General features: G+C 44.7%; 1 protein-coding gene across 1 annotated transcript in view; it reads left to right on the forward strand.

Annotated features, from left to right (window-relative positions):
* The window catches only part of KIF27 (kinesin family member 27), a 129,390-nt gene that overhangs the window by 38,948 nt on the left and 76,629 nt on the right, over window positions 1-13,813 (forward strand). The window contains exon 6 of the mRNA XM_004600099.2: window positions 3,959-4,162. Within this exon, the coding sequence (XP_004600156.2) occupies window positions 3,959-4,162 (204 nt within the window). The remainder of the gene's footprint in view (window positions 1-3,958; window positions 4,163-13,813) is intronic.

The raw sequence follows: 13,813 nt of genomic DNA on the forward strand, positions 1-13,813 counted from the left end.
TTTTTTTTTTTTGCTTTTTGGGTCACACCCGACAATGCACAGGGCTTACTCCTGGCTCATGCACTTAGGAATTACCCCTGCCGGTGCTGGGGAGCCCATATGGGATGCCGGGGATCGAACCCAGGTCGGCCGCGTGCAAGGCAAACGCCCTTCCCGCTGTGCTATCATTCCGGCCCCAACTTCTTAAATTTCTACTGGTAACCCTTTTCTGACCAGTAAACACGTAGGTGACCCCAGGTTCACAGATACAGATCGAACCGTTACTGACAACAAATTGCAACTTTATTTTACTAATCTCTCTTTACCCCCCAACTCCGACGTGACCCTGCCTGAGGTGGTCTCAGCCCCTTGTGGGAACAGTTCTGTTCTAGAGGAGAGTGCTTTTTAGGGGTTCCTAGGACTACAGCACTGAATGGGATAAGCTAATCTTCTAATTTGGTAAATAATGCTGAACTATTCAGTTTATAATTACATCATCACTTTATGGATGTTCCTTGTTGCTCCCTCTGTTTGCCAATACTTGTTAATTTTTATATCTTATTCTATTATTATATTCTGGTTTAAATTCACTTTTACCTGATAACTAGGAAAGTCAAAAATTTTTTTGCTACATGGATAATAAAAAAATTAGAGGCCGCACCTCTGGTGCTTGAGAGGCTTGGGGTCCACTCCCAGAAGTGCTTATCCCAGCATAGATATGACAGTTTTGTGTTGCTGAGGACTATCAAGGTACCCCTGTTGGTGCTTAGGGGGCCACCAGGGCTTCAGCTGGCTCACATGAGTGTTGTGATTAGGGACTCTGAACTCTCACATAGATATGCGTGTATGTCACAGCTTTGCTATGTCTCTCTCGGGTATATTCCCCCTACCCCTTCATTTTGCATAGTGATTTACAGTACTTTAAGTAGAGGTGTTTCAGGCAGACAGCGGTGCCGGTTCTCTCCGTCAGTGACTCCAGGTTCTGCACATCTTTTGTGAAGGGCTTGTTCGGTTCCTTTGCTTGTCTTTCTCTTGGCTCTGTTTTCAAGTTTCAAGTTAATTTGAGCAAGTTTGGCATATCTTCTGGGTGTAAGATTTTTGTTGATGATATGGTTGCAAATCTTTTTTATTCTCTTGGGGCTTGATTTTTACTTTCAGTGATGCTTTTGGATGACTTTCTGTAATCATCATTGTTCCTTGCAGTCCCTGCACCCTTCTGCTCCTTGTCATCGCTACTGTGCTACTGACAGTGTTGCTTGCGCGGTGTTCACTGTGCTACCTCCTGGCTGTTGTGTGTCGTGCTCTGGTGCTTGCACATACAATCCTGGGGCTTGCCCAGGTTGGCACATTTTTATTTCAGTGTTTGTACAAGTGTTTGCCGGGGGGACATTCTTGGTTGAGGCCTGCAGGTTACAGCTGTGGTGCTCTCATGCTCATGAGGGCTCCTGGCCTGATGCAGAAGCTGCCTGACTCATAGTGACAAACTTGCCAGGTTCTGCTCTTGGTGCTGTGGGACACGGGGAAGAGGGGACTGAAACATGCTTGTGAGGAAGGCTTCCCCGGGAGTTAGGCCTTATTCATCTCCATGTCTACAGTTGTCGCCAACTCCAAAATACATTTTCTAGTTGAATCACCGTGAGATACACAGTAACAAAATTGTTCATAATCATGTTTCATTCATACAGTGTTCCAACATCCTTCCCTTCATCATTGTGCATTTCCCACCACCAATGTCCACAGTTTTCTTTTGCCCTACCCTAGTCCTCAGATACTTTTCTCCTCCTCCTCCTCCTCCTCCTCCTCCTCCTCCTCCTCCTCCCTCTCCCCTGTTCCCCCCCACTCCTCCCCTTTTAGGCCCTGAGCTTTGCAGTACTGTTACTGAAAGGCTATCATGCATATCACTTTAGTTCCTTTCAGCACTCAGTTCTTGTCCAGAGTGAGCATTTCCAATTCTCATTGTCATAGTGGTCGCTTCTCTGTCCACTCCCTGCACTTCCGCTCCCCCTTTACGGCAAGCTTCCTTCCTTGGACCCGGTCTCCTGGCCCTGTTGTGAAAATTCTCTGTCTCAGGGCTGTATAAACTCCTTCGCTCGGGGATTACACGTGAAAGGATGTTCATGGGCTCTCTGGGCGGCTCTCTCGCCACCTCTCCACCCGGGACGGCTGTTGCCTTGGATGAACGAAGGAAGAATGAGGGCCAAGCTGGTTGCTGATTAGTTGCCGTTTATTCCATCTCTCGTCTCTCCCAGCTCTCTCCAACTCTCTAACTCCCTCTCCAACTCTCTCTGTGATTCCTCTCCAATCTCCCCGCCCACTCTTACTCTCAGCTCTCAGCCTTCTCTCTAACTCGAAACCTTCTCTTCTCTCCATCTCAGTCTCTCCCTCAGTCTTCCTGGAACTCTCTGTCTCACTCAATTTACTCGTCCCTCTGTCACCTCCTCCCTCCATTGCTCCTTCCTCTCTTTACCTCCGCAGCAACCTTCCACCTCCTCCCTGCAGCCACTCTTTTTTCTTCTCTCACCACTCCTCTCCAACCACACGCCTCCCCACGGGAAGTGCAATCAAAATGTTTTTCCAGTCTTCCCCACCACCTGCAGCCCATGAGGGCAAAACAGCCCTTAAGGTGTGTTTCTCCTCTTCTTAGACCTGCAATTTAATTAACATCTTTAATTCTACTTCCTAATATTTGCCATTCTGTATGGACACAGTAATAGATACTTTTAGGCTTATAGGGTGACTCTCCCAGGAACATCTCACCACAGACTCAGACTATAGTGCTCAGGCCGGATTAATCATCTCTAACCCCAGCAGGGTCCAAATCTAGTTATTACATTTTGGATCATGACAATTTGTCCATGACCAAGCTCTTAACTTATCGTTAAGCACTTTGGCCAGGCCCATTTTGATGCCAGGGTAGCTAGCTCACCCTTGCCCTGGGTCCATCCAGTCCCTCGTTAGGACCCCGCTTTTGGGGATCTAGGAAGTAAGGGTAACTGCAGCTTAAGTCGAGAGAGCAGATGTTCAGGAGGTAATCTTATCTGGAGTCAATCAACTCCCAAGCCACAGGATTGTCTTTTTAACTGTCTTAAAAAGCAGTTGCTCTGAAATAGCTAACCATGCACAGGACAGTAGGGAGAAGAGAAAGACAATGTTTACAATCAGAGTCTGATCAGGAGACAAAGGTAATTGGCAGGCTGGGAGGCAATCAACAAACACGAGCTCCCAGCAGCCAGGGAGGAAGGGCAAACCAACATTACCCTACATCCTGTAACTATTTTCAGCTAATGTTCTGCATTTAAAGAGCAGTCCTTTCCATTATCCGTTCTTTTGAATGTATTTCTATATTATCTTCCAGTCTTTGATTTTTAATTATTCTGTCTCTGTGCTCAGTAATTATTCCTGGTGGGGCTGGGGTACAGGGGGAGGGGAGGTGACTATATGGAATGCTAGGAACTGAGCCAGGATTGGCCGAGTGGGAGGTCACTCCCGCTCTGTTTCTTTCCTTGGTTAGTTTTCTTGTCTCTCCTTACTAAGTTTCACTCAGCTATTCATGGTGTTATTTAAATAAGATAATCAGAATGCTTTGCTCTATTAAAATAACCAGTGTTTTCTTTTAGTAGCTTTTCTTTTTTTTACTTTTGTGTTTTGGGTTTTGGACCAGACCTGCTTGTCCCACTCAGTACCAGAGGGTTGCTCTTGGCTACAGGGATCAAATTCTGAAGCCCCTGAATGTCAGGCTTGTGATCGGTCCCTTGAGCTCTCTGTATTTGGTTCTTTAGACTCTGTTGCTGTCTACTGTTTAAGTTTTTACCACTTGATATATTTCTATGGATTTATGAATATCAAAAGACTAGTCTTTGTATAAATGAAACTGTAGTGTCCTCTTAAGATAGTTGTGATTTTGATCAATGTACAATTTATTTGTATCATAACCTACACATATTAAGCTCTCTTTTTAAAATTCTCATCTCTCACAAAGACTGAAAAAATAATAGAACAGCAATTTCTTGTGGATCAGCTGAGTGAAGAACTAACAAAACTTAATCTGTCGATGGCTTCTTCAGTCAAGGAAATTTGTGGAGATGGGCCAGATGCCAGAATATCCGAAAGGAGACCACACACCGTCCCGTTAGATACTCGTTTGGGGCATTATGTTTATGTCCCAGGATCAGGTTCCAGGAAGGTAAAGTATCAACACTGATCTTTTTATTTTGAGATTCAAAACGTAACATACATTGTGTGTGTGTGTGTGTGTGTGTGTGTGTGTGTGTGTGTGTGTGTGTGTGTGTAGTCTTAACAGGCTTTGAGGAACTTGGTTTCATGTGCCTTTTAAGCATGGTTTTGATTACAATTCACAGTCACGATCACGAAATCCCATTGTTCATCGATTTCTTGAGCGGACTCAGTAACTTCTCCATTTATCCTATCCCTGAGATTTTAGAAGCCTCTCTCCGTTCGGCCTTCTTAATGATGCCACATTGGAGGCTCTTTCAGGGTCAGGGGAATGAAATCTGGCTTGTTATTGGCTTTAGGATATGAATACATCATGGGAAGCTTGCAAGGCTCTCCCATATGGGCAGGAAACTCTCAGTAGCTTGCTAGTTTCTCCCAGAGGGAGAAGTAGGTTCTAAGATATCGCATGGTTGCGAAGCGGCCACACGCTTCTGGGAGCTTGCATTTAAGTCTCTGGATGTTGGGATTACACACACTTGGGTTCCTCTGCCAGTACCTTCATGCATGAGGCCTGTCCAAACGTGTGGAGAGGGGCCTTGAGCGTGGCTGTTGCTAGGTTCTGGTGGTCTTCGGCCGCCAGGAGTTCTGCTCGAGGAGGGAAGGGAAGCTGGAGCCCATCCCCTCCGAGGGGCCATAGGGAAGACAGCCAGGCGTGCGGGCAGAGAGCCTCTTGATTACAATTAATACATAAAAATGTATTAAAAAGAATAGTTGAAAGTGGTGAACACTTCCTTGTGGAAAAAAAGATTTCCTTTACCACAATATTTTCTTTTTTTAAAAAAATTTATTTATTTTGCTTCTTGGGTCACACCTGGCGATGCACAGGGGTTACTCCTGGCTCTAAACTCAGGAATTACCCCTGGCAGTGCTCAGGGGACCATATGGGATGCTGGGAATGGAACCTGGGTCGGCCGCTTGCAAGGCAAACGCCCTACCCGCTGTGCTATCGCTCCAGCCCCCATACCACAATATTTTCATACCTAACAACTGTAAATCATCATGAATTTTTTTTTCTTTTTTTGGGTCATACCTGGTGATGCACAGGGGTTACTCCTGGTTCTGCACTCAGGAATTACCCCTGGCGGTGCTCTGGGGACCATATAGAATGCTGGGATTCGAACCCGGGTCGGCTGTGTGCAAAGCAAATGCCCTACCCGCTGTGCTATCGCTCCAGCCCCAATCATCATATCATCATGAATTTTGTCTTGCTTTAGCAACATAAGGTTGAGATAAGGTTGGAAGTTTTTTTTTTTAAAGTTTATATGTTCTGTCTGATTGTTTTCAGAATGATTTGTCCTATTTAGTCTTACAAACAGCCTTACTTAAAAAGGGTGATCCGTATGAAGTTTAATTTTAATTTTTCTTTGTAAATATGTGTGTGGGATTTTAATGCTGCATGCCCAGACCACTGGAAACCCAGTCACATGCTCCTCGTTCCAGGAAAGCACTCCCAGGGCAGGTTTGGGCACGGCTGATGCTGCCGGCGGGGGAGGGTGACTGGGTGGGACGAGCTGAGCGCTCAGGACCTCGGCCAGCAAACAGCACTAGCGGTGGCCTGCTGCTGACCAGCCAAATGGCCACAGCAAACAGAACAGCGGGTCTGGTTGTTAGGAAGAGGGGACAGGTGGATGCTGCACTTGGCAGACAGTGGCCCTGGCTCTGTGTCGCTCTGCTCCCAGAGAACTGCTTCATGGTTCCATGCTCTCTCTGGTACTGCCACCCAGGCAGCCCCTGGGCTTATCTCTGGTTTCCTCCTTCTCTCTTAGGCTACACAAGAGGAGCGTCAGCGTTCTTCACTTCCTTCTCCCCGGGGTGTGTGTAAATATGTGCAATAGGATTTCTTGGGAAGAAATTTAATTTGTGATTTTTTTTTTGTTCTACTCATTAACTTTCTGAAGGGAGGTGATGTAAGTGAGAGTGAAGTAATTACAGTCAGTGACAGTAGGAGAGGCATCTGCTTCGGGTGAGCACCAGCGGGGCCGTGTAGGCCTGGACATTCAGTCATCCTTGTAGGAGTCCTGGATCCCGTCTGTCCGAGTGGTGTGACACAGGGTCTCAGAGAGGGTTTAGCCGAGCCCGTGCTTCTGCCCAGGCCTGGGGCACCTGCTGTCAGCACAGCTCAGTGCCTGGGGGCTACACAGTGAGAACTGTCTTCTGCCTACAGGGTTTTCAGGTTGGAATTTTTTTGTTGGACTTTTTATTGTTGTTGTTTTTTTTTTTATTAGTGAATCACTGTGAGGTACAGTTACAAACTTATGAACTATTGTGTTTGCATTTCAGTCATACAGTGATCATTTACCCATCCTTCCACCATATTGCTGCGGTTTTGATTTCAGGGTGAAAGCATCTTGGGGCTCAGGGCTCACACAGTGCTGGAGCTCAAACCCAGACCTCCAGCTTGCAATTCATGCACTACAGCTCTTAGCACCATCTCCCTAACCCGACTAGCTTGCTTATAAGTATTTTTTGGTATTTCAGCATCACACCTGACATGCTCAGGGAGATCATACTGAAAATCGAATCAGCTGAGTGCTTGGATTTTAAAGCAGAAAGCATGTTACTGTTGATCTGTTTAGTTTTGTGTAGGACTGGGTGGATCAGTCTTGGCAGGGTCTGGTGAGGGGTTGGGGTGGGGGATGTGGCATATGGAAAGGCTGCCTTAAGTAAACACTGCACTTTCTCTCCAGCCTGTTTGCATGGTTTCAAATGGGTGTTGGTACTCTGCACTTGGATCTGCTGTTGCACTTTTAAATTGTTTCCAGATATAGTTTTTTAAAACAGTTTTGCTCCCTTCCATTCCCTTTGCTGGTGCAGACTGGGCTCGCAGTGCTTGCACCCTTGCTGGGGAGGGTCACATCCCTTGCTTGTGCTGTCAGCTACTCTGGCTGTCGAGCCCACTGGAGGGCGCTGTGGTGCCCACACTCCTGTTCAGGGCTCACTGCTGGTGGCGCTTACCAGGTGTGGTGTGCCTTAGTCGCGGTGCTCTCACGTATCTTACTGTGTAGCAGAGGTTGTATTCTTGTACCAGTCAGCAGAGACAAACCAGCCACCTCTTTTGGTGCATGTGGGCTGCACCAGGGCTCAAACTCGGGATCTCACGCTCCCAAAGCAGACACTTCTGCTCGTGAGCCATCCTGGGCACCCTGCAAGTATCTCAATCATAAAAATGGAATTATAGGGCATATCTTCTGTGGAAATCCTGAGGATGTGTCCCCTTTTACATAAATAGTACTGTACAAGTAGGAGAGAAGGAAAACACCCAATTTGCCTTTAATAGTCATAATTCAGCTGATAGACTGCAAACTCAAATCTTGATTTAACTTACATATTATTTAAGAGATGTTTTTGCTTCCTTAACATGTTAAGTAAGATACTGTAAAGGCCAAGAGCTGCTGTTATTCATTATTTACTGTTATGTGTTGATCTGTAAGAAAAAAATTAAGAGGTAATCTCAGTAATAAGGTAGGTTTAAATTAAAAGCACAAATGTTGGATGAAGTTTAGTATATTTCATAGATTTTTAGGGTAGCTTTTTTCTCCCTTTATCAGCTTTGATGAAAAGCGTATACTTTGTAGTTGATGGCATGTCATCAATTGTGTCAAAAGCTTGCTGTTTGTGGGCTGGAGCGATAGCACAGGGGTAGGGCATTTGCCTTGCAGGTGGCTGACCCAGGTTTGATTCCCTGCATCCCATATGGTCCCCTGAACACTGCCAGGAGTAATTCATGAGTTCAGAGCCAGGAATAACCCTTGTGCATTGCTGTGTGTGACCCAAAAAGCAAAAAAAAAAAAACAAAACTTGTTCTTTTTCTTCTTGATGGTATAAAAAAATAGACTATATTACAGTTGAGATTTAATAAATTATGGTATCATGAAAAATGAATGAAACAAAAGATATAACTAATTGATATATTTGGTATAATTTTATGAAAACTGACCCAAATATTCTTTTTTTTTTTTTTTTTTTTTTTTGCTTTTTGGGTCACACCCGGCGATGCACAGGGGTTACTCCTGGTTCTACACTCAGGAATTACTCCTGGCGGTGCTCAGGGGACCATATGGGATGCTGGGATTCGAACCCGGGTCGGCCGCGTGCAAGGCAAACGCCCTACCCACTGTGCTATCGCTCCAGCCCCCCAAATATTCTTATATGAATATTTTCCCAAATTGGATGTCCATTTAGAAAACTTTATTATGCTTCATGGTGCTGATGTGACTGACAGATGATCTTTTTTTCCAGTGCCTTTTATTTTTAAATGAAATTAATTTATTTTTAATTGAATCACCATGAAATATATCATTACAAATCTGTTCATGGTTGGGTTTCAGTCATACACTGTTCCAACACCCATCTCTTCACCAGTGCACACTTGTCACCACAACTGCCCCCATTTCCCTCCCGCCATCTCCACACCCTTCCTTTGTGACAGGCACTTTCCTTCTCTCTTTTCCTCTCACTCTCTTTCCTTTTGGGCATTATGGTTTGCGGAACAAATACTAAAAAGCTATTAGGTATATCCTAATATCCTAAAGTATCTACTTTCAACATTCAGTTCTGTGACAGATGATCTTAATGAAAAGTGGAGGAACAAAATCAGGTGGCAGGGTGTCTTCCTTTCCAGCTTGAACAGTTTCTTCTAGATGTTAGAAACTTTCATAGTTTAAAGAAATTTGTATTGTATTAATAAACTGATTTTACTTTAACATAAGACATTAATGTTTACCCTTTTTGAAAAACTGCTCTGAGGTTTGGTTATAGAGAAGTGATGAATAAAGAAATATTTGGTAAAAGAAACCATGAAAATATAAGGGCAGGGGGCTGTAGAAATAGTAGAAAGAGGATATTGCACTTAAGTTGCATGCAGCTAACCTGGTTTCAATCCCCAACACTCCATGTGGTTCCCTGAGCCTGGCCAGGAGTGATCCCTGAGCTGAGAGCCAGGAATATACCCTGAGCACAGCCAGTTTTGGCCCCAAAAATAAAACATAAGGGCAGTTTTTAATTGTTGCTTTCAAGGTCTCTTTCCCTCTTGTAAGATTTATTTAGTCTACAACATTATAGAATTGGGTGGGTATAGATTACCCTCTTTGTTTGTGTGTAGGATTTGCCACACCTGTCACCAAAAACTTCTAGTGCCGTCCTATCACCAAAAAGATCCATCTACTCATTTCTCCATCTACCTGCTGTCCCCTCTAGGAACCACCATAGTTTTCACTGATTGTAGGGGAGACACAGTCAGTGTTGCTGGGGTCAAACCCAGGGCTCCTGAGTACCCAGCATGCACCTGAGCCCTGAACCTCTTGCATTTTGTTGGTTTTCACAAATTTACATTCTCCACAACCAATATCCTGTAGGTTTTCTCTGCATGCCCTTCAGCATTTTTTTCCATCCATTTTTGTAAAGACAATTCTTGTTTTCTTTTTTGAGTTTTGAGGACTTACCTGGCAGTGTTCAGGGATTACTCCTAGCGCTGTGCTCAGTATGCTAATCACACCGAGATCAGCCATATGTAGAGAAAGCATGCTATCCCCATACTCTCTCTCTGATCCTGGACATTCTTTTCCCCTTTTTTTGGGGGGAGGAGGGTGGGTTATGGGCCATATCTGGTGATGCCCAGGGAATTGCTTCTGGCTCTGTGCTCAGGGACCACTCCTGGTGGTAATCGGGGAAACTATATGAGGTGCCAGGAATTAAATATGGGTGGGCCACATGCAAGGCAAGCGTCTTACCCACTATAGTATGCCTCTGGCCCCCTGGTACGGACAATTCTTATCACTGTGAAGGGATATCTCATAGTTTTGATTTGTGTTTATCTGATAATGGGCAATATTGAACATTATTGTGTGTGTCCTGATCATCTATAGATCATCTCTGGAGATGGTTCTCTTCCTGTATCCAGGCTCATATTTTGCGAATATAGGTGCATTGCTCATATAATAAACATAAAATAGAATGGTTCTAGGCAAGCATTTATTTATTTATTTTTAATTTTTTTCTTTTTGGATCACACCTGGTAATGCACAGGGGTTACTCAGATATTACTCCTGGAGGTGTGCGCTTTCCCCCGGAGATCTCTCCGGCCCGCGGAGAGACAGCAGTGGAAAGCGCTCCTAATTGGGTGGGTTCTGTGAGCGGTTCCGACCTGAAATAAAACTAGTGAGGATAATAAATAGGGGGCCCAAGACGACACATGCCGATCAAGGGCAACTTTATTAACTGCCACGCTGGTTTTATACTTTTCTTAGCAGGGGGTTGGTACATAAGTTGTCAATCATCAGGGAAGTGTCTTCTCAGACCAAATAAGGAAAGGTTCGGGGTGTATTAGGTGGGCTTACAACATTCTTCAAGAGTAGATTGAGAAATAGTGGGGAGGGGAAGGCAAGGGTCTATCTGGAAGGAGCATCTGGTAGGAGGAATGCACAAGGTAGAGGAAGGTATTCTACTTAATGGGGGGCTAAATGGCGTCTCTTAGTTAACTCCCTGGGCTACTTTTACCTCTTGAGTTTGGCTATTTCCTTTGTCACAAGGGCACCTGTGCCTCAGGTCAAGCAAAGCTGATAATGGAATTTTCCGGTTTGTCCAGGGTAAAGGTTTCGGGGTCCTCTTTCGTTCAGGGTCCTGAGCAGTCCCCAACAGAGGTGCTTCGGAGTACCATATGGGATGTTGGAAATAGAACCTGGGTAGGCCGTGTGCAAGGCACACGCCCTACCCGCTATGCTAGCATTTAAAACTATTTAGTCTGTGACATATATTAAGTATATTAAACACAGTGTTATGCAAAAACATAGTATATCACTATGAATTCACCTAGCACTGTCTACCCATATTACAGTGAAAAATCACTGTAATATGGGTAAAATCATAAAATAATATGGGTAAAAATCAGTCCATACTGATTCCTAAGTTAAAAATATCTTACAGCCAGAGGGGGTTGTAAAAAATAGCACAGCGGGTAGGGCGTTTACTTTGTCCGCGGCCAGCCCGGGTTCGATTCCCAGCATCCCATATGGTTCCCTGAGCACCGCCAGGGGTGATTCCTGAGTGCAGAACCAGGAGTAACCCCAGTGCATCACCAGGTGTGACCCAAAAAAGCAAAAGAAAAAAATTTACAGCCAGAGACAGTAAGAGTGGCTTTCTTCATGCAGTGAAATTCAGATTTAGGGGGTCTTTACGTCCTCAGCACAAGTAGCACAGTTTCCAAGTGTTATAATTGGGGAAACCGTTGCCTTTCCCTATTACGTAGTGTTTGGACTTCTTTGTTGATAAGTGTCTGTGCTGTGTTTAAGAACTGTCGTGTTCCTCCATGACATTAAAGCTAAAAGCATCTTTAAGGATGAAATACCACAGACCAAGCAAGTGGAAGCAAAGATAAACAAATGGGACTATATCAAACTAAGAAGCTTCTGCACCTCAAAAGAAACAGTGACCAAAATACAGAGAGAGCCCACAGAATGGAAAGAATATTTACCCAATACCCATCTGATAAGGGGTTAATATCCAGGATATACAAGACAGGAGTAGAATTGTACAGGGAAAAAACCTCCAACCCCATCAAAAAATGGGGAGAAGACTAGGCTGGAGTGCTAGCATAGTGGGTAGGGCATTTGCCTTGCATGCAGCCGACCCGGGTTTGAATCCCAGCATCCCATATGGTCCCCTGAGCACCGCCAGGAGTAATTCCTGAGTGCAGAACCAGGAGAAACCCCTGTGCATCACCGGGTGTGACCCAAAAAGCAAAAAAAAAAAAAAATGGGGAGAAGAAATGAACAGAAGCTTCCTCAAAAAAAAAATACAAAAGGCCAAAAGGCACATGAAAAAATGCTCTTCATCGATAATCATCAGGGAGATGCAAATCAAAACAACAATGAGACATCATTTCACACTACAGAGACTGGCACACATTCAAAAGAACAAAAGCAACTGGTGTTGGCGTGGATGTGGGTAAAAAGGGACTCTCCTTCACTGTTGGTGGGAATGTCGACTGGTCCAGCCTTTTTGGAAAACAATATGGACATTCCTTCAAAAACTAGAAATTGAGCTTCCATATAACCCCACAATACCACTTCTGGGAATATATCCTGAGGGTGCAAAAAAGCACCTGGGGGGCTGGAGCGATAGCACAGTGGGTAGGGCGTTTGCCTTGCACGCGGCCGACCTGGGTTCAATCCCCGGCATCCCATATGGTCCCCCAAGCACCGCCAGGAGTAATTCCTGAGTGTAAAGCCAGGAGTAACCCCTGAGCATCGCTGGGTGTGACCCAAAAAGCAAAAAAAAAAAAAAAAAGCACCTGGATGTTGATTGCAGCACTGTTCACAATTGCCAGAATCTGAAAACAACCTGAGTGCCCGAGAACAGATGACTAGTTAGAGAAACTTTGGTACATCTACACAATGGAATACTATGCAGCTGTTAGGAAAGATGAAGTCATGAAATTTGCTTATAAGTGGATGATCATGGAGAATATCATGCTAAGTGAACTGAGTCAGAAGGAGAGGGACAGACATAGAAGGACTGCACTCATTTTTGGAATATAAAATAACAGTATGAGACTGACACCCAAGGGTAGTAATCACTAGGTCCAGGAATATTGCTCCATCATTGGAAGCCTGTGTCATGAGCTAGGGGAGAAGGCAGGTGGGATAGAGAAGGGATCACTAAGTCAATGATGGTTGGAGAGACCGTTCTGCATGGGAGATGTGTGCTGAAAGTAGATAAAGGACCAAACGTGATAGCTTTTCAGTATCTAAATTGCAAACCGTAATGCCCCAAAGGAGAGAGTATGGGGGAAATTGTCTGCCATTGAAGCAGAGGGAGAATTGGAAGGGGGTAGATACTGGGGATATTGGTGGTGGAGAATGTGCCCTGGTGGAGGGATGAGTGTCCAATCATTGTATGACTGAAACTCAAACATAAAAGTTTTGTAACTGTATCTCACAGTGATTCAATTTTTAAAAAAATCATGTTTCCATCATGTTTTTCTTTGGTTTCATTGTGAATACTGTGTTCCATAAAACTGCTGAGTCTGGAAGTACCTTCTAGAAGAGAAGGAAGAATTGCACAGATTCTCAGGGAACTGTGTTCTTGAGTCACAGTAGTAGTAGAAAACAAGGGTTTTTTTTGTTTGTTTGTTTTGTTTTTTTCTTTTGCTTTTTGGGTCACACCCGGCGATGCACAGGGGTTACTCTGGGCTCTGTCCTCAGGAATTACCCCTGTCGGTGCACAGGGGACCATAAGGGATGCTGGGAATCTAACCCGGGTCGGCCGCATGCAAGGCAAATGCCCTACCCACTGTGCTATTGCTCCAGTCCCAGGAAACAAGTTCTTTTGCTTTTGTTTTTGTGCCACACCTATTGATGCTCATGGATTATTCCTGGCTCTGCATTCAGGAATTACTACTGGCGGGCTTGGGGGACTGACTATGTGGGATGCCTGGCATCACACCTGGGCCAACCAAGTGCAAGGCAAGCGCCCTGCCCACTGTACTGTCATTCCAGCCCCATATAATATGAGTTTTAAGAGGTGTGTGTGTGTGGGGGGGGCATGCGTAGTTTCAGTGATTCACTCTAACTTTGTATAACATTTTGAATAATAGGATAAATAT

The sequence above is a fragment of the Sorex araneus genome, chromosome 1 (genome assembly GCF_027595985.1).
Source record: "Sorex araneus isolate mSorAra2 chromosome 1, mSorAra2.pri, whole genome shotgun sequence".
NCBI lineage: Eukaryota > Metazoa > Chordata > Mammalia > Eulipotyphla > Soricidae > Sorex > Sorex araneus.